This window comes from Hoplias malabaricus, chromosome 2 (assembly GCF_029633855.1).
Source record: "Hoplias malabaricus isolate fHopMal1 chromosome 2, fHopMal1.hap1, whole genome shotgun sequence".
Classification (NCBI taxonomy): Eukaryota; Metazoa; Chordata; class Actinopteri; order Characiformes; family Erythrinidae; genus Hoplias; species Hoplias malabaricus.
Genome location: NC_089801.1, coordinates 11,735,718 through 11,756,902, shown reverse-complemented (window position 1 = coordinate 11,756,902; position 21,185 = coordinate 11,735,718). Strand labels below are relative to the sequence as shown.

The window sequence follows — 21,185 nt, the reverse complement described above, 5'->3', positions numbered from 1 at the left end:
GGGTCCCTCCTAGTTTTTAGAAAAGGAACAGAAACCTTCTGTGAAGTGCAGTAATAATTATGTTAATAATTTTGTAAGTTAATAAAAATAATTATATGTTTACAATCTTTAGAACATGCTGTGTTTCCCACAGGGGAGGGATCTTTCTCTTTCCAGAGAATAGCTTACTTAAATTAATACTTTAACCTTTACAAGTCAAAAGCATTATGGTAAATGTATGTTCCCTAAATAAAGACATGCCTTTGAGGGTATCATTGCTGTGACATTTTTTTCTGAGAGCATGTGATAACTGACTAGATGTGTAAATAAAGTCTACAAACACTGTTTTAAAAAATATCAAACACACAATTTTAAGAATTTTAGACATTTTCTTACTCGACTGTTGTGTTTTGTTTTGTTTTTTAAGTGTAAGGGAATGTAAGATCTGTTTACTGCACTTTGTGTTTTTAGGTAATACTACATTTAAAAACTACTGTATCCTTTTATGGAGAATGATACTATAAGAACAGGAGTTTATATTTTAACTGAGCCTATAAGCAACAGAGCATTGAAAAATAAAATATAAACCCAAGTTGGCACAAACTTACGTCCAGGACAAAACATTTTATCTCAGAAATGACAGCTTTATAGAAGGAAAAAAAAAAACCCTCAACTTTGAATGAGACATGATTTCCCCCAAAACATTTGTGTAGTTTCTGTTGTTTCACTCACTGTGAACCTTCAGCACAACCTTGAAAAACAGCTGATATTTTCAAAATTTGCTATGAGATGAAGAAACCAAAATAACAAAAGCAATAGTCCTATAGATAGGACTTCGGATAATTTGCACTTCAGCAGTAGTTTAAAAATTAGCTATTATTTATTATTTATTTATATCCAAATTGTGGTTTAATGAAGTTGGCGAATTTACAGAACCAGTAGGGTATTTAATAAATAAATTCAACCACACAACAGTGACCTTTAGATTTCAAATATGAATATGTAATGTTTAACTTGTTTATTTATGTCCTTTTTGTGTTTGCTTTTATGTTCTTCACTTTTTGTACTTTTGTTTTTTTCTACTCTTTCTAGTCTTTCTAAATTGTTTTCAACTCTGCAATATATTTGTTTTAACACTGAACAAAAACACACAAATGTACTTATTTTTGCTTGGTAAACATTTACAATAAATATTTATATTTACCTCATACTTTGTGTGTTTTTTATATACATAGAGATATGACTTTAATATAACTTTGCACATACAACTAACCATACACAAGAAGACTAAACTCTTATGTAAAATGACAATGAGTTTCTAGTCACAGACTATGATATACACATACGTAAAACACATTCTTCAAATGGATAACTACTATAATTTTTTTCCCTTAAAAATTTCTTCAAAACCTTCAGGAGATATTATTTATGGCTCTAAGAAAGGTGTAATGTTCTTTGGACATAAAATTCAAACTATTAAGAGAGGTGTTGTGTCCAGTGGGAAAAAAAAGACAGGGTCATTGATGCGCAAGGCTTCCCCGTCTGTTCCAGCCCCCAGCTGTAGTCCATGACCTTGTTGCCTGTACTTGGACTAGTTTTGGTAGGTACCATCCACTTCATACCTAAATCCCTGCTGTTTTGGAGAATGACTTACCAAAACATTATGACTATCACAATTTGGCCTTAGTTAAAGTCACTCAGATCCTTACACTTGGCCATTATTCCTCCTTCCAACATCAACTTCATGAACAGATTGTTCACATGCTGCACGGCAGGGGGCACAGGAATGATATCACCAGTGTTATTCACTTTACCCGTCAGTGGTTTTATTGTGTCTGATGAGTATTAAATGCATGTTGTACATATGAAAACCTTTACAAAGAAGTTTATTCCAGAGAGCCATTAGTATATTTTTTCAAAATTAAAAATAAATATGTAGAGTTAAAATTTTTGGGTACTGATCGGATGTGTACTTGTATAATACGGACACATTTTCAGGGGAATATAATTCAACTTAAGTTTAATTAATAAAATGAATTCGAATATAGGGGTAGTGTCACAGTCACACGGCTCCAGGGACCTGGAGGTTGTGGGTTTAAGTCCCGCTTTGGGTGAAACCTGTGAGGAGGTGTGTTCTCCCTGTGTCCACGTGAGTTTCCTACCATGGTCCAAAAAAAAAAAAAAAAAAAAACACACACAAACACACACACATAAAAATTGGTAGGTGGTTTGGCTACTCAAAATTGTCCATAGGTGGGAGTGTGTGAGTGAATGTGGTGAATGTGTGAGTGTGTATCACGCTGTGAAGGACTGGTACCCACTCCAGGGTGTGTTCCCACCTTGCACCCAGTGATTCCAGGTAGGCTTTGGACCCACTGTGACCCTGAAGTGGACAAGTGGTTACAGACAATAAATTAATTAATTAAAATATACCTTTTTTAAAAGGGAACTGCTGAGAGAGAGAGCAAGAGAGACTGATTGATCAGCCTCTTAAATTTATAGTGTATAATTCCACTATATAGAGTACATTCACATGGTTTACAATCCCCCACCCACCCCACGACCCCGCACCATTGCTTGGAAGACAGTCACAGCTCTTGTTCAAAGTGAAAGTGAAAGAGTAAAACAGGAACACGAGGTACTGCTGTCAGTTTTAGAATAATCATGTAAATTCAGTGTGGCTCTAGATTCTTTTCACTTGTGAAGTTTTGTTTTGCAGACAATGCTGCATGGACAGTGGATATATATCACTTTGGGTGAGTTTTCACACACACCGCAACTCAGAATTCAACTAAAACTCCAGGTTTATCTTATCTTTCCTTTACATGATACAAGTCAGATCTCACTCCCCTGCAGACACCCATGGGACATGTTAGTGATCACATTTTATTATTGGGACATTTTGGCTTTGTTTTACAGGATTAATTATACATTTTTTGTTAGTTTGATCAAGTTGAAAAACCACTCCAAACATGTCTTACATTCCAGGAGACTCCAGACTTACCATTAAAAACTTCTCATTGACTTTGAATTAAATCCATTTGTTAAAAACGATCTCTAGCTTACATTTACACCTGATACACAAAGAAAAATTGAAACTGTTAACTTTCACAGATAAACAGATAAACTTGTATAAACTGGAACGATTCACCAGCTTTGGGTTTTGTTTGTTATTTCGATCAAATTTGACATATTGCTCCAAACATAGACACAGCAAGTGTCCCCTCACATGTCAATTTGTCGGTATAAATAAGACTAGATAAACATTTTTAAGTCAAATTAATGAAAATCACTACTGGCAGTGATTCAGTGACGAGAAGTGACAGAAGGTGTAGATTTAACCAAGTCAACAGGGGACACCCCAACACTCTCCTTCCAGTTAACTGAGGGGGAAGTTTGTGAGTTGCGGTCTGATGGGAATGTCCTGAATAATAGATCATTTGAATCCTGAAATTGATACAAAGCTTATAGCTTTATTTTTTTAATTGGCAATTTTTTAATTGTTGTGCATCGATCTCTTAACATTGGAGTAACAGGTTACACATTTACTGTAAAATGTTCTTTATTATTTGTTTTAGACACACCATGTTCATAGCTTAGTGTAACACACAATGCTCTCAGTGTAACTGGGAGAGTTTGTAAGCTCCATGTGACATTGAAGTGTGGAGCAATAAAACTATTATGACTAAGTTTCTTCCAATTACGCAAACGTAATTAATCAACTTGAGTACCTGAGAGCCCTGGCATAAAACATTCCCAGAAGAGCAGAACTGCTGTGAAAAACAGCCTCTTTGTTTATACTACTGATTATAGAAGATATATTGGATGAGCAGGTGTCCATACAGTGAGATCTTCAGAAAAGTGTATTTCGTCTTGTTCTTGAAATGATTTCACTTAACACTAAATGTATTTTCTTTTCCAGTCCTGCTTGCTGTTGTTTCAGTCATCAATGCAGTTACAGTAAAGCTTGGACACAGTGCCACCATTTCTTGTAAACAGAACTGCACTACAGTAAAATGGCTGACTAATAACAAAGAGATCCTTCGGTTTTCTGGAGGGAAATGTACTGTTGCTCCTGAGTTCGAGGGCAGGACTGAATGCTCTGAAGAGAAAATCAGAAGGGGAGATATTTCCTTGATTATATTGTCTGTTGGGTACAATGACCGAGGCTGGTACTACACAATGTGTGATGGAAAGGACCATTGTGACCAGAAGCTAGACATTCTAGGTAAGTTCTGACCTTAAGCTTTTCCAGTGGACTGCACTCAGTGTCCAAAGTGTTCATATAACATCAAGGAGTAAAACTACATTGAACACAACAGATGTAGCCTCCAAGGACTTGATTAATCAAAGCTGGGCCATGTCTGGACTTAATCCATGCCTGGAAATATAGGACTACAGGTCAGTTTCCTGGACAGGGTCTGGGCCTGGACTACACAGGATTTTTAAATTCAGAATTAACCCCAAATGTAGAAGTTAGTTGTTCCATTGGAAGGAGAATATACTCCAATATAACACTTCCAGGTCCAACAATAATAAGATTTTTATTTTAGAACTGAAATTTGATTAAGCTTATGAAATTGATATTTATTATTGTTTTTATGTTTCATTACAGTTCTCACTGTTGTAAATGTGTCTGTTGGAGCTCAGGCAACGCTTCCATGCTTCGCTGAAACGGACAAATACTCAGACTTGTCCTCCATCTACATTCAGTGGGAAAAAGACACCAAGTTGGTGGTGAAACTGGAGAATGGAGTGATTTCGTATGGTTCTGGGTTTGAGCAGAGGGCCATGGTGTCAACAGAAGGTTACAAAAAGGGGGACCTCTCTCTGAGCATCAACAATGTCAGATTCTCTGACTCTGGCTTGTTTAGATGCTCTCTTAAGGACGGAGCGTACGGATACCCACACACAGTTTCTCTGACTGTTGAAGGTTATTATATTTTCATTTTATATTTTATACAGTTACTTTTTAAAATAACTAATAATATGTAGCAAAATGCTGGGGGAGAACAGATTACATTTGTTTTAAAACTGAAAATGTAAAAATCTAAATAGGAAAAAAAGAGTTGAATTCTGTTGTGCCATGTGAAAGCATTTATGGCACTGGCCAAAAGACCAGTGTTCACACCTGGAATAACTGGTCAGAAACATGATGCCCCTAAGAGACAAAAATGAGTGAGTGTCCATCACCATTTGTGCAAAAATTGGAATTTTAAGTGTACCCTTTTTTTAAAATACAAGAATAATATCAAATATATCACTGTTATATGTTTAGAGTATCAGTTACAGGACTTCTATAACAGTAACTTTGGTGAAGTCAGTAACAGTGAACTGATAATCAGTTGATCAACCTGCTATATTCTAACTGTTGTAGAAATCTATAAAAAATGCTGGTATAAAAGAAACACTAAACTAGCTGTGGCTAAAGTAGTGTCTAGGAAACCAGCTGCAGTAGATGCAATCCATTATTTATTCATTTGTATATTATGGTTCGCATTACTGTGTGAGTCAAATATTAATTACACATCTCTGTTTTCTCCCACAGTTCATCGGTTTGAACACTATATAAAGGAAGGTGACTCTGTCTCTCTGGATCTAGTCCTCCCAACTCCAGTGATGATGCACTTCTCACAGGACAATAGAAAAACAGCAGAGTCCTGGATGTGCACCAAGCCAAAAGAAGACTATTTTCATTGTAAACCAGACTACGAGCAGAGAGCCTCCATCCTGAATAACGCTGTGGTGCTGAGTAAACTCTCAGAGTCCGACAGTGGAATGTACACCATCACAGACATCAGAACAAATGAAGTGGTGGGCGTTCACAAACTAACAGTCATTGGTAAGTGTTTAAAGCTGTCCTGCTTGTTACTCAGCATTACATTAGAGCTGTTACTTTCAGTTTTTGTAGTACAGCAATCCCTCGCCACTTCCCGGGTTTTTTCAAGGGGGCTTTTTTATTATTTACATGCCTTAGACTAGGCCTGTAGGTGACAAAATATATCATTTACAAGTATATTTAACGTACAGTACATGTATTGTTCATGTCTACATCTGAGTGAAATGTACTTACGCTAAATCACAGCTTAGGAATTACTCTATTAAAGAAACTGGTAGGATATCAGATGTAGTTACCGCTGAAAAACATTATTGAATGATTGTTAGATGCAAAGGGTGGGTGTTAAAAGTCCAAATATTCGTTAAATACATAAAAAAATATATTTTTCCTCTACTTCGCGGAAATTAGTTTTTCGCGGCTGGTCTTGGAACGCATCCCCCACGAAATACGAGGGATCGCTGTAATCAGGAAGTCCAGCAACTACCTTTTTAAAAAGAAAAAAACACACACTTCAAATTAAGGTATTGCCACATGCTATCAGTAATGCCAAGGACAGTAACAAAAAGCAAAATTGGGGGGGCGGGGGTTCTTGGTGTTGAGTGATATTCCTGAAGTTGCATTGGGTTTGTACTGTCATGATTAGGTTTTCTTTAATAATAATAATAATAATAATAATTATTATTATTATTATTATTTTGAGCTGTATATTTTTAAGCTGTGCCTTCTCACTGGCCACTCTATTAGACACACCTGCCTTGGTTGCCATGTTGTAGATGTTAAATCTGCTCATGGCAGAGAAAGAGCATCTGTCATTTTTTTTAGATAATGAAAAGAACTCGAAACATTGCAAAGCATGAATCTCGATAAGGGATATTGCTCTATTCCTGGTCTATAGCTGGGTAATACTGACTTATATTTGCTGTTTTGTTTTACTTAAGGAAGACGGCTAACAGCATTACCAAAAGCGCTACAAAACTAAACAACTCGTGTTACAGAAGATTTTCTGTGGTAATTCAAACAGTGAATATAAACCTACAGAAAAGTAAAATTCCAGCCATGTTCAAACACCACTCATTCTTCTGCTTAAACATACCTGTAATGGTTGGCTCTGGTGCTGGGCCGTCTCTGACCACCCGAGGGAGACATTATGCCGACCCCAGAGCTAATCAGGCTCAATGTCCCACACCTGGGCAGAGGGCTTTTTAAGCTCAAAGACATGGCGCTCAGTACAAGGGTAAAAAAAAAAAAATATATAGAGCCAGTAATTTGGTAAAAGGGCTAAGAGCTTTTGCACGTCCCCTTTCTATCCTCTTTTCGAGTGTCTAAATATTTATCCCTGGGGGTTTGCTTCTCTTCTCTCTCTCTCTCCTACACACACAAAAACATACAAACAAACAAACAAACATTTGTTCTTTTTTGTTCTGACTGCTCTGAGCTTTACCCCTTACATTTGGTGGTTAATCCCACTGTTACAATACCGTTCCACCTTCAAAGAGCCAGAGCTTCTGAACGTTTAAACCCCTGCTGTGTCTGATCCTCTTGTACCGTCACAGCAGACACTAACACCACCACCAATTAGCTAGAACATTAGCTAATTGAACAACAAGCAGCACAGTGGTGCAGCAGGTAGTGACGCAGTCCAGGGACCTGAAGGTTGTGGGTTCAAGTCCTTCTCTGGGTCACTGTGTTGGTATGTTCTTTCTGTGGGTTTCCACCAGGTGCTCTAGTGTCCTTCCATTGTCCAAAAACATACGTTGGTAGGTGGATCAGTGATTCAAAAGTGTCCATAGCTGTGAATGAATGTGTGAGTGTTTCTGAACTGGATAAACAGTTACTGACAATGAATGATTAAATGAACAACAAATCAGCTCATTCTCATTTTCTTTCCTATGTGTCTATTTCTCTTTTTCAGGTATGACCTCTGTTATAACTTCAGTGGTTGTTGTCTCAATATTTGTTGGTGTTTTGGTGTTTGTTCTTGGAGCACTATTTGGGGTTCGTGTTCAAAAGAGGCGAGAGCAGACGACGAGGGAAAAAAATGGACACTTCTCAGTTGAGCAAAGTGAATGTAATAATATGACCTCAAAGCCCTGGACTGAGAAGACAGAATCTCTTCATTCCCAGCCTGAAGACCAGGAGGTAGATGTGCAAAACTACATGTAGATGTTTACATAAAGCATAAAACTGAAAGAAAAAATCTTTTTATTTAAAATAGTATGGCAATGTGAAACCAGTAGTTAGGTAGATGTTGGACCAATATTACTTTGCTCTCTTATACACTAGATTCAAAATCAACATAAGCCAAAAGATTTTAGAATCACGGTTAGCCTCTACATTCACAAATGCTAAGATCAAATCACCATCTTGGAAGTTTCTAAATCAAAATTCACACACTTTTGGATACAATATTATCCCCAAGTAAAGGACAAATTGATGCACATGCTTTTGCAGCTCTATTTCCTTGATGGAACTCAAAATGAATGCAGTGACAAATTATTTTTCTTGTCATTTTCAAACTACTGAATGTTTAGATTATTTTTGTTAAATAAAATGAAATTTGTTGTGTTTAATAATTTGCAACAGATGCCATAAAATCACAAACGAGTGGGAGAATGTTTTAATTTTGAATTACATTTATGTTACACAAAAGATTTAAATCTACTGAGTACACAATATAAAATCCAATATGTCATGAATGATGGTCACCACACGTCTGAACCAGAAGAAATCTCTAAGATAGTTATTACATTAGAAATATGCTACCTTATGCCTGAGAGTTCAAATCTGTACTGAAGATCAGGGTTAAGCCGGGAAAAGCAGTGATGCAGAAGTGTACCATGTTTTACTACCGTGGTATACCCTTATCTAACTAAATCTCTTAGTCCTCAGAAATTATTAGGTCAAAATCCCTGAAGGCGTAGTTACTATGTTTATTGTAAAGGTGACTCTATAAATGTGAAATAAATTCTGTATGAGACCAATTCTGCCCAAAGATAAACTATTTAAAATATCCAGCACCTAGTTTATACAATGACTATTACATTAACCACTGTGTCATTTGTTGAAATGCTATGTTATTTTTAGAATGCTTTCTCATCATTGTGAGAACCGTTTTCATTCTGTTATGAAGAGCAGTTCCAGGAAATGTTTTGGGAAATTTGTTTCATGGTTTTTAGTTTCATCATTCACAAAATTTTGTTATGACTAATGCTTTCTTTTTTTTTTACTACATCACCATCATTGCTTCCATAAGTGTGATGACCAACAGAAGAAGGGTGTCTGTTTAAAAAAGATGTAGCTAATATTTTATGGTGCTTTGTACTGTTTTTCTTCATGTCATACATGAAAATTGTTCCACTTGTATTATTGTTTTTTAATAAAAAAACAATAATATGTATAAAATAAAAGTATTTGAAACAGACCTACTTTGGTTACTTCTTGTGACACTGGGTCTAAGACAGGAACTGGGTTCTCTGAACACAAAAGGGAAGCTATTGAAATCACACTGCCATAGGAAGAGGAGTTGTGTCCAGCAGAAAGAGGACAGGGTCATGGGCAACCGAAACTTGTTGATGTAGAAGTGGAGCAAAGCACAGCCAATCTGTTCCAATACCCTGGAAGAGCTACTGTAGCGCACACTGCTGAAAATTAAGACTGGCTCCTACAGAAAGCTGTACACACACAAAAAGCTCTTCCATGGGATGGGACCAGACAGTCTAGCCTTCATTCCTCATGTGTATCAGTCAACCCTGTGGTGCCTCTGGTGACTCTGTCGCCAGTTCACAGATTGGTTTTTATGGACCACTTTTTTCACTTACTAAGCACTACATACCACCTCACAATACCTGTGGTTTTAAGATGCTCTGACCTAAAGTGTATGGACATTGCAATTTGCCCCTCATCAAAGTAACTCCACGTGTTTAGCCATTACATCTGCTTTGAACACACTGAACTGTTCACTTGCTGCCTGAAATATCCCACCACACAAAAGGGACCACTGGAATGAGATTCATTCATTGTCAGATTCAGGGTCATGGTGGGCCTGGAGCCTACCCAGAATCACTGGGTGCAAGGCTGGAACAATCCCTGGAGGGGGAACCAGTCCTTCACAAGGCAACACACACACACACACACCTTTGGACACTTTTTTTTTTGAGTCACTAATCCACCTACCACCATGTGTTTCTGGACCATGGGCAGAAACCCACGCGGACACCTGGAACAGGACCACAACCTTCAGATACCTGGAGCTGTGCGACTGCGACACTATCTGCTGCGCCACTGTGCCATCCCTGGAACGAGATAATAGATGTTATTCATCAGTGGTTTTAAATCGACTACTGGGTAAATATTAGGGCAGCCACTTTCATTACCCCTGAAAGGAGGACATACAGAAACAGAGAGGCATGCTACTCCACGGCACACAATATGAAAACCATACAGTTCATATAACTGAACAATAAGTCTGTAACCCTCTTGCCTCATGCCTGAACTTGTTATCTGTTATTCTCAACTCCTTTCCTCACTGTTTCCAAAAGTTATTGCTATTGTTCAGGAAGGTGGTCTCTGCCTGGACACTACAGACCTCGAGATGACTCCACTCATTTCTCCATGCGCTACTCATCACTGCATAACACTGGGTGAGGCATTAAACCAGTTATAAGTTACGTCTACTTACATTTGTGTGAGCCAATGACAAAAATAAAACAAATCCAACATGAGCTCTGGCCAAGCTGAGTTATGTAAAAGAGTGGTGATTTTATGATGTGTGTTGAGGGAGAGAGAGCATTAATCAAAGTGAATGAAACAGCAGCCTGTACATAAACAAAAACATAATTAGATAAGTCTCATTTAAATAAATAAATTAACTCTTAACATGGACTTCCCAAAAAAATACAATATTCAAAGTTGCTGATATATAGTGAAAAAGCTCTGAAGGTTGTAGACGTGTGTTGGCTACACACTGGTGTTACAGCTTTCTGATATTTTAATTAGTTTGTCTTCTATATTGCTGTGGATCTGATGTGACACTGTATTCATGATTATTCACGAGATAGGTGTGAATCACAGGTGAGAAATACCTTCCCCACTGTCAAAAATAATGGCCCATTAGCCCCCACCCACTCCATCAGTGAGACCAACTGAATTGCTTGTTTGTAAAAGGTGGTATTTTATTTTTTTAGCTGCTAAATAACTGCTTTGGAGCAACAAAGCCAGGAATATGAGCTACAGGTGACTGATTGAAAGCAGCAGAGAGCATCCAAACTTTACTACAAGCCGTTTTTCCCCTGTATCAGCTGAGCTCTGTGCCTCTGGGCAATTACAAAACATTACCACCAGCTTCACAAATTACTTTGCTGTGCTCGCAGGTTTTTAGCAGGACGAGATTTACTTCAGAGATGTGCAAAGCACACCGTAAATAGATGGCAGATACAGCAAAAGGGAGAATCCAAAGAATAGTGAGGTACAGGCTGAGGTCAAAAACACAATGTACTAAACAATAGCAGTCCGGATCCAAAAACACAGAGTCAAGAGGAACGTAAGGAAGGGTCATACATGGTTTGGCTTTCATAAATAAGGTTCGCTCGGTATGTAACAAAAAGGTTAGCAATACTTCGCAAGTAGTAGATGCAACAGCCTGGGTTTATATAGTAAGTGAGTGATTATGATAAAAACAGAACAGCTGTGAGTTAAAAGTCAGGTGACCTGGAGTGCACAAAAGAGTTCCTATTGGTTGATGGAGTCATGTGACCATCAGTTGAACCATGGGAAGTCCTCAGAGTCATTCACACACTCAAGTGGACCCCCCCCCCCCCCCCCCCCAAGGAGTCCGGCGCAGTCGGAGGACGAGGTCAACCAGGACGACTCGCACCGGAACGAGCAGGTAAGCCCCCTGAACCACCCGAGTCAACAAGGTGCTGGACAGAAGAACTCCTCCCAGGACAACCTTCAGAATGTCGAGTAGTAGGAACTCTGCCCGCGCCAAGTGGGTGAGAACTGGGACGTCCTTGGGGCCGGTTTGTCAGGGTGGAGATGGTGGAACTCCAACACCAAGGATCCAGGATATCATGGGCGCAAACCCGACTCCTCTCCTCCGGACCATAACCCTCCCAGTCTACCAGGTATTGCAGTTGACCTCTCCTCCTCCTGGAGTCCAGCAACCCACGAACCTGGTACACCGGGACTCCATCCACAACCACCGGAGACGGAGGTGCCTCGCCTAGTATCACCTCGTCCAAAGGACCTGGCACCACAGGCTTTAGAAGGGATACATGAAAAGACCATGAAACTTTATACTGTTTGGGTAGATCCAACTTATACTTAACTGCATTAATTCTTTCCATAACCTTAAATGGGCCGATATACTTAGGAGTCAATTTTAGATTCCCAGACCTCTTCACTCCTTTTCATCCAGCTGTCTAAAGCTGGGACTTCGTTAGTCACCGCTGTCCAGGGCATGATAGGAGGTTAATAACCCAAAATACACTCAAATGGAGTGATACCAGTTGTTGAATTTACTAGGGAATTCTGTGCCATTTCAGCCCAGGGGAGAAAACGAGCCCACTCTAACTGGTTCTTGTGGCAATATAATCTAAGGAATTTACCCAGTTCCTGGTTCACTCGTTCACATCGTCCATTGGACTGAGGACGATAACCAGAGGTTAGGCTTACATTGACCCCCAGATGTTCAAAGAATGCTGCCCACACCTGGGAAGTAAATTGTGGACCTCAGTGTGATACAATGTCCTCAGGGAGTCCAAACAGTCTAAACACATAATTGAACAGGGCTTCTGCAGTTTCAAATGCTGTAGGTATATGAGAAAATGGAATAAATCTCACAGCTCTTGAGAATCTATCTACTACCATTAACACTGTGGTGAATTGCTGTGAAGAAGGTAAATCAGTGACAAAGTCAACTGCTATATGAGACCATGGGCGATTGGGAACAGGTAATGGAAGCAATTTTCCAATTTGCATTGTGCGCAGACTGTACAAGACGCAACAACACAATGAATATCCGCTGACATGTTTTCCCACCAATATTTAGCTTTTACCAATTCTTGAGTACGTGTCTCACCTGGGTGACCAGAGGTAAGTGATGAATGAGCCCAAGTGATTAAATAGTCTCTGAATTCAGTAGGGACATATTTCTTGTTAACAGGGCACTGAGAGGGAATACTCAGGGATTCTAAAGCCTTATCAATTTTGTCATCTATTTCCCATCTAACCGCAGCCACTACCACCCCGGGTGACAGTATCTACTCCGTTTGCTTCTCCATGTCCTCTACCATAACAAACTGTCTAGACAGAGTATCAGCCTTAGTGTTATCTGAACCCGGGCGGTATGTAATGTTAAATTGAAAACGCGAAAAGAAAAGTGACCAACGGGCGTGACGGGGATTGAGTCTTTTAGCATTATGTAAGTATTCTAGATTTTTATGATCAGTTAAAACTAGGAATGGATGTAGTGCCCCTTCCAACCAGTGACGCCACTCGTCGAGAGCCAATTTAATGGCTAATAATTCCCTGTCCCCTATACCATAGTTTCTTTCTGTAGAAGTTAATTTGTGGGAATAAAAGGCTACCGGATGTAGTTTCTTAGTAAGATCTGAATATTGGGAGAGAACCGCTCCAATACCTACATCAGAAGCATCTACTTCCACAACGAAAGGCATTTTCGGATTAGGGTGATGTAGAATTGGTGCTTTAGTAAAAGCCTCTTTAAGTCTTTGGAACGCAACGTCAGCTGAACTGTTCCACTGGAGTCTTCTAGGGGACCCTTTAAGTAGTGAAGTCAAAGGAGCAGCTAAGGTGCTATAATCTCTAATAAAGCGGCGGTAGAAATTAGCGAACCCCAAAAATCGCTGAAGACGCTTTATAGTAGTGGGGACTGGCCAGTTAAGAACAGCATCTACTTTGTTGTCTTCCATAACTACCCCTTGACTACTAATTATATAGCCCAAGAAAGAGATTCTTGGTACATGGAACTCACATTTCTCTCCTTTTACATATAATTGATTGTCTAACAATTTATGGAGAACTTGACGGACATATTGAACATGAGTTTTAAGGTCTGATGAATAAATCAGTATATCATCTAAATATGCAATAACAAATTTTCCCAGCATATCTCTCAGTAACATCATTGATAAAAGATTGGAAGACAGAGGGTGCTATTGCCAAACCAAAAGGCATCACTAGATATTCATAATGTCCATTACTAGTTGAAAAAGCGGTCTTCCATTCATCTCCCTCCTTGATTCTTATCAAATTATAAGCACTACGGAGGTCTAATTTAGTAAAGTCCTTTGCTCCCCTAATCTGTTCTAAGGCTTCAGGCACTAATGGTAATGGGTATGGATATCTTTTGGTTATTTGGTTTAGACCTCTATAGTCGATGCATGGTCTTAAACCCCCATCTTTCTTCTCCACAAAGAAGAATCCCGCTGATACTGGAGAAGTGGAAGGACGAATGAAACCCTGTTGTAATGCTTCCTTTATGTACTCTTCCATAGTTTGGTTTTCGGTTTGTGTGAGAAGATAAATCCGAGCCTTAGGAAGATTAGCTCCCTCTATGAGGTCTATAGTACAATCATAGGGACGATGTGGAGGAAGTGACATGGCTTTTAACTTGCTGAATACTTCAATAATATCTCTATACTCATGAGGAATGTTACATCTTGTACTAATATCAGGGCTCTCAATAGAGGTTGAATGAATATTAATTTGTGGTCTTGGCAGACAATGTTTGAAACAGTGTGGAGACCAAGACAAGAGATAACCAAGAGATAACTGGATGATGTTTCATTAACCATGGCAACCCCAAAATAACTGGATAGTCAGAAGAGTCTATAACAAATAAACTGATTTCTTCCTTGTGCAGAGCGCTGGTCTCTAACAAAACAGGAGCAGTCATTTGAGAAACCAAACCAGTTCCTAGGGGGTCTCCATCAATAGCTGATAGTTGTAGGGATCTTTCCAGAGACAAAACAGGAATCTTCAACTCCTTCACCACAGCCGCAGTTATGATGTTTCCTTCTGCTCCCGAATCAATCAAGGCTGAAAACATAGGAGAAGAAGGCTGAGAGCAGGGAATAGTCACTGGAAGAGTGAAGGACCTCGAAACAAGCCCCTTTGTGATTGTACTCACCAAATTAGCCTGTGGAGGCGTCTCGCGCTTTCCAGGGTTAGGAGCCTGATATTTGCGTGGCTGAGCCGGACACTGACGTAGAACGTGATCAGCTGTGCCGCAATACATGCATAAACCTTTGTGTAGACGGTGAAACCTTTCTTCTGGTGTCAGACGCGACGAATCACATTGCATGGGAGTAGGGGACTCGGATGCCTGATGAGTGAAAGAAGCAGGTGCTGGAAATGCCCTGTTGCAATGTTGCCGCAGGAGAGGGATGTGGGGGCCCTGGGAGGTCTTTCCAATATTGCGAGGTTTACCAGTACTTAAAAGGTGTTCAAGACGAATAGCCAAGTCGAATAATCCCTCCAATGTGAGATCTTCGTCCCTACAGGCTAACTCAGACTGGATGTCCCCGTTAAGTCCGTTACGAAATACAATGAGTAACGCGGGTTCATTCCAGCCACTACCAGCAGCGAGAATACAGAACTCTAATACATAATCCGCCATGAATCTGCTGCCTTGACGTATTTTAGTGATTAGTTCGCCATTAGATCTCCCCTCATTAGGACGATCAAAAACAGTTTTAAAGTCTTTCTCAAATCTATTGTAAGAAAGAGTCTGTACATGAGGCCAAAGGGCCGTAGCCCAATTGAGGGCTTTACCAGTCAACCGAGATACTAAAAAAATAACTATTAAAATAACGAGCACTGCAACAAAAACCCCTTATGTTTATCCATAGAACCATCATATTTATCCGGTTTACTCACGCTATAGGGAGATGATGGAACAGAAGAAGGTAAAACTTCATTCGAGGTTGATGGAGGTTCGAGCAAAGGGGCAGGAGGTAGCTGGTGAACAAGACCTTTTAGATGTTCATAAATAACCGCCATTTGCTCTTGTTGCTGGCTCTGTTGTTGCCTCAATAGAGTTACAGACTCCGATAATTGCTACAATATAGAGTGATGTTGTCCTAACAACTGTCCTTGGTTACCAATAGCAGTTGTTAAGTCACCAGAACCTGCCGTCTGCATTTTAAAGGCGAAGTATTCTGTCAGGCTTGGTGTGATGATGTACAGTACCTGTGACACATCACCAAGAGAAACCATTATATGTATACTTACCTGTACTTACTCACCTGCATATGGGTCATGTGAGAGGGAAAAGAGTACTATCTCTTGATGCTGAGATTTACTTACCTGGTTGAATCCATTCTCCACAGAGGGAAGGGAGAACTAGCATCTAGAAGAGGGAAAATATATTAACTAATAAATATTGATATTATGAATGAATGTTAAACATGCCATGGCCGTAATTGAATCTTGGTACAGTTGTTAGTTCACTGTTATTTTTATTGTTTATGAAACTTGTGTATCCAAGATACAATAATTTTACCTCCTAAGGGAATGGTATATTCTAGGGGGCGGGGCTACCTATATATATACACCACACAAGGGTAAAAGAGGGAAGACTCTGCTAGACCGTGGCGAGAGAAGCATAACTTACGTGTATAATAAGACTCAATTGATTTTGATGTCATTATCCTTTTTTGTCTCTGCTAATAGAGAATTTTGTTTTGTTAATTTTTTTTTTCTCAAGGAGCGTGCGTGTATATATTGTAAATAGTAATATAAAGTCGGGTGTGTAAATAAAGGTGGAAGGGAACCAAAAATCGAACCTCTCGGTGTTATTTTGAGTCAACCTTATATCATCTCAGGCCTCTCGCCCAACTCTACCCATAGAGAACACCTCCCACCATTTCACTTTGTGATGGTGAAGGGGTGAGCTTTATCACACTTGGTAAACAAGAGAGATGCTCGCGGGTTTTTAGCAGGAAGAGATTTACTTCAGAGATGTGCAAAGCACACCGTAAAGAGATGGCAGATACAGCAAAAGGGAGAATCCAAAGAATAGTGAGGTACAGGCTGAGGTCAAAAACACAATGTACTAAACAATAGCAGTCTGGATCCAAAAACACAGAGTCAAGAGGAACGTAAGGAAGGGTCATACACGGTTTGGATTTCATAAATAAGGTTCGCTCGGTATGTAACAAAAAGGTTAGCAATACTTCGCAAGTAGTAGATGCAACAGCCTGGGTTTATATAGTAAGTGAGTGATTATGATAAAAACAGAACAGCTGTGAGTTAAAACTCAGGTGACCCGGAGCACACGAAAGAGTTCCTATTGGTTGATGGAGTCATGTGACCATCAGTTGAACCATGGGAAATGAAGTCCTCAGAGTCATTCACAGACTCAAGTGGTAATGCGTCCTGAACTGAGGGAGGACACGAGACGTCCACAGAGACAGGCGTGACAACCAGTAAGGAGCAGGTATGATTAGGTGGGTGGATCATTCACAGCATTGATGTTGTGGTGGTCACGTGTTTGTGTTTTGTGCTGGTGTGAGTTGTTAGCAGACTGTGCTCAGTGGTCCCTGAAGTGGGCCTTTTCACATCTGACACTGAAGGAGAAACAACATGTGGGGCCTACTTCACATCAGATTCCCAAAAGCGATTCCCAGGCCTATAGGCGCACCTCCTTCAGGTGTCAGTGTTTAGCATAGGTCTAAAAATGTGATGGCAATTATTGATGGCCCTGCCATCACCTCCCTTTGTCACACCTCCCAATACGCTCGACTTCCACTTCAGTGCATTTTTCAAACTTTCAGAGAGGGATGGGTTCCACACATTTCATGGGTTTACATACAAACATTTAGAAAAATCCAGCAGCGCTGTTGTGTCAGATCCATATATACCAGTGCAACACACACACTAACACACTACTACAATATCTGTGTCACTGTAGCCCTGAGAAAAATTCTTCATCCAAAATAATACCTGCTCTCTGGAGGTCCTGTGCGGGTTCTGACTAGCACGGTAAGTGGAACTGAAAATGGACAGAGGAGCTGGTTTAAACTGCAGGACAGGCCAGCCTCCGTGGTGATGGAACCAGCCTGGGCCAAGCCAATTGCTGTGTGAAGATAGGTGTAAATCATTCTAACAAATGATTGTTTATGCTGTGTGCTATAACGGAAGCCGTACTTGTAACGGAAGCCGTTACAAATAGCGAACGAACAAGCAGAAACATGGCGGAGGGCTTTCGCAGACCAGACCCGCTTGTTTTCAACGGGGACCTTGCCGAGAATTGGCGGATATTCGAAAGGGAGTATGACATCTTCATCGAGGCGGCCCACTCCAATAAACCTGACAAAACGAAAGCATATATCCTCCTCAATCTAGCAGGAGCAGAAGCAATAGAACGGGAGCGTTCCTTTGTCTACGCCGCAGAAGTTAGGGCGCCGACAGGAGAGAACGAAGCAGCCGGAGCCATCATCCATGCAGCCGAGTCGAGAGAAGACCCCGACTGTCTGAAGAAGAAATTTCGAGAAATGTGCAACCCACAACATAACAAAATAATGGAAAGACACAAATTTCATTCACGAAATCAAAAGCAAGGTGAGACAATTGAATCTTTCATCAGTGACTTGAGAATTAAAGCTAAAAGTTGTCACTTTGGAGATTTAACAGATGAGCTAGTCTGTGACAAGATTGTATGTGGCATAAACAACGACAGCATAAGAAAGGCCCTGCTACGTGATAGTGATTTAACCCTTTCCAAAGCCATTTCTATCTGTCGTGTTTACGAGATGACTGAGGAGAATACAAGAGCTCTAGCAAAACAGCCAGCCACCACAGTGGATGCACTGCAGCCAGGCTCCACTGGAGGGCACCACAGGACAAGATATAAGCTAACAAATAGACGTGACACAAAGTCCATCACAAATTGCAACAATTGTGGAGGCAACCACGTTGCACAGAGAGACAAATGCCCTGCATTTGGCCAGCAATGCCACAAATGTAAGAAGTGGAACCATTACAAGAAATGTTGCAAGTCCAAGCCATACAACCAAGGTCCTGATAAGACGAGCTTCGTAAAGAAGCAATACAGCAGAAGACCTGTACATCAACTAGAATTGGAGCTGCCAGACCACAACACTACGGATGACACTTTCTATGTCGATGGTGTCGAGCCCATTGACAATATGACAAACAAAGGGGTCATTACCACTGTCTCGGAGCCAACAGACTGGGTTTCGTCGATGGTTGTGGCACACAAAAAGGACAGAGAGGAGATAAGGCTGTGCATCAATCCTAAAGATTTGAACACTGCTTTAAAGAGACCCCACTACCCAATGCGCAGCGTTGAAGAAGTTGCCACCCAAATGTCAGGTGCATCAGTGTTCTCAGTACTCGATGCAAAGAGTTCATTTTGGCAAATAAAGCTTGATCACAAGTCTTCACTGCTGACCACATTCAGCACACCCTTCGGGCGATATAGGTTTTTGCGCATGCCATTTGGCATCAACTCAGCAAGTGAAGTATTCCAACGCTCAATGGAACAACTATTTGCCGGCTACCCTTGTGCTATCATAGTCGATGACATTATTGTGGGAGGTCGTGATGCTACAGAACATGACACTAATCTGAAAAAAGTGCTGGATCGCGCACGAGAGATTAAGCTCAGACTTAACCCCCACAAGTGTAAATTTCGCCTCGATCAAGTTTGCTACGTGGGACACATATTTACAAAAGAAGGCCTCAGGGCTGACCTTACAAAGACTGAAGCTATCACAAACATGCCAGTCCCTCAAGACCCCCTTGCCATACAACGTTTTCTTGGCATGGTGAACTATCTCGGGAAGTTTATCCCAAACCTCAGCGATATTGCAGCACCGCTCAGACAGCTAACCCACAAGGACATTGCCTGGTGTTGGCTCACACAACACCAACAAGCGTTTGACCAACTGAAATCATGCTTATCCAGCTCACCAGTCCTATCATACTTCGATATAAAAAGGCCAGTAACATTAACCTGTGATGCATCACGTTATGGACTGGGTGCCGCTTGCTTACAGAACGAAAAGCCAGTTGCATATGCATCCCGCATGCTTACAGACACAGAAACGCGTTATGCTCAGATCGAAAAAGAACTGTTGGCAGTAGTGTTTGCGTGCACTAAGTTCAGAGATTACATTTATGGAAAGCCTACAGTGGTGGAGACAGACCATCAGCCCCTTGTAACCATCCTAAAAAAGCCTATTCACACTGCCCCTGCTCGTTTACAGAGAATGTTACTGCGGTTACAAGCTTATGACATTACTCTTGTATACAAAAAGGGTAAACACATGTACCTTGCTGATACCCTGTCACGAGCCCCTAGCAACGACGTTTCCCAAACAAAAAGTGCAAACGACAACTTTGAAGTAATGTCTGTCAGCTATATCTCAACTGCAAGGCTGGAGGAGCTTCGAATCCACACAGCAAAGGACCAAATCCTCCAGACTCTCAGCACAGTGATTTCTAACGGTTGGCCCAACAAAGAACGTCAAGTTCCCATCCCTGTTCGTCCATTTTTTCCGTACAGAGATGAGTTAGTAGTGGAAGATGGCATTGTAATTAAAGGTCACAGAACTGTCATTCCAGATTCCCTACAACAGGAATACATCAACATCATGCACAGAGGCCACCCAGGTATAGAATCAACAAAGAGCAGAGCCAGAAACACAATATTTTGGCCAACAATGAACAAAGACATTACACAAGAACTGCTGTCCTGCTCACTATGTAACAGCATCCGGCCGCACCAACAGAAGGAACCCCTACAACCGTACCCAGTTCCTACTCTGCCCTGATCTACAGTCGCCACAGACATGTTTGAGTGGCACGGACAACAATACATGGTGCTAGTCGACTCTTATTCAGGGTGGTTTGAAATCGATCTTCTCCGGGACATGTCTTCAGCTGCTGTAATCACAAAACTAAAGAGACATTTTTCAGTCCATGGAGCACCTCACACCCTGATCTCTGACAATGCGAGACAATACGCCAGCCAGCATTTCAAAGAGTTAGCCAAGCAGTGGGACTTTGTTCATGTAACTAGCAGCCCCGAATACCCACAGTCAAACGGACTAGCTGAACGAGCAGTCCGCAGCGCCAAACAACTAATGGAAAAGTCTCATAGAGACATGACTGACGTTTTCCTCAACCTCCTAAACATCAGAAATGTCCCTCGTGACAAAACGTTAGGATCACCTGCTGAACGCCTAATGTCCAGACAGACACGTTCAACTTTTCCTATCAACACCACACTGCTAGCGCCAGCCCCAAAGAATGCTATGCAGATCTCCATGCATCTCAAGAGGAAAAGACTCATTCAGAAGCAGCACTATGACATCAC

The 21,185-nt window shown here is 40.7% G+C and overlaps 1 protein-coding gene across 2 annotated transcripts in view; it reads left to right on the top strand.

The window, feature by feature from the left end:
- Positions 1 to 2,613: 2,613 nt before the first annotated feature.
- Positions 2,614 to 21,185, top strand: part of LOC136687465 (uncharacterized) — a 37,035-nt gene continuing 18,463 nt past the window's right edge. Inside the window, exons 1-5 of one of the 2 annotated variants that reach the window (XM_066661892.1) lie at positions 2,614 to 2,735; positions 3,902 to 4,207; positions 4,595 to 4,912; positions 5,528 to 5,821; positions 7,731 to 7,957. In XM_066661892.1, the coding sequence (XP_066517989.1) occupies positions 2,702 to 2,735; positions 3,902 to 4,207; positions 4,595 to 4,912; positions 5,528 to 5,821; positions 7,731 to 7,957 (1,179 nt within the window). In that variant the 5' untranslated portion in view covers positions 2,614 to 2,701. Of the gene's footprint in view, positions 2,736 to 3,901; positions 4,208 to 4,594; positions 4,913 to 5,527; positions 5,822 to 7,730; positions 9,135 to 21,185 lie in introns of those variants that run through there. The other variant, XM_066661890.1, reaches the window with a different exon arrangement.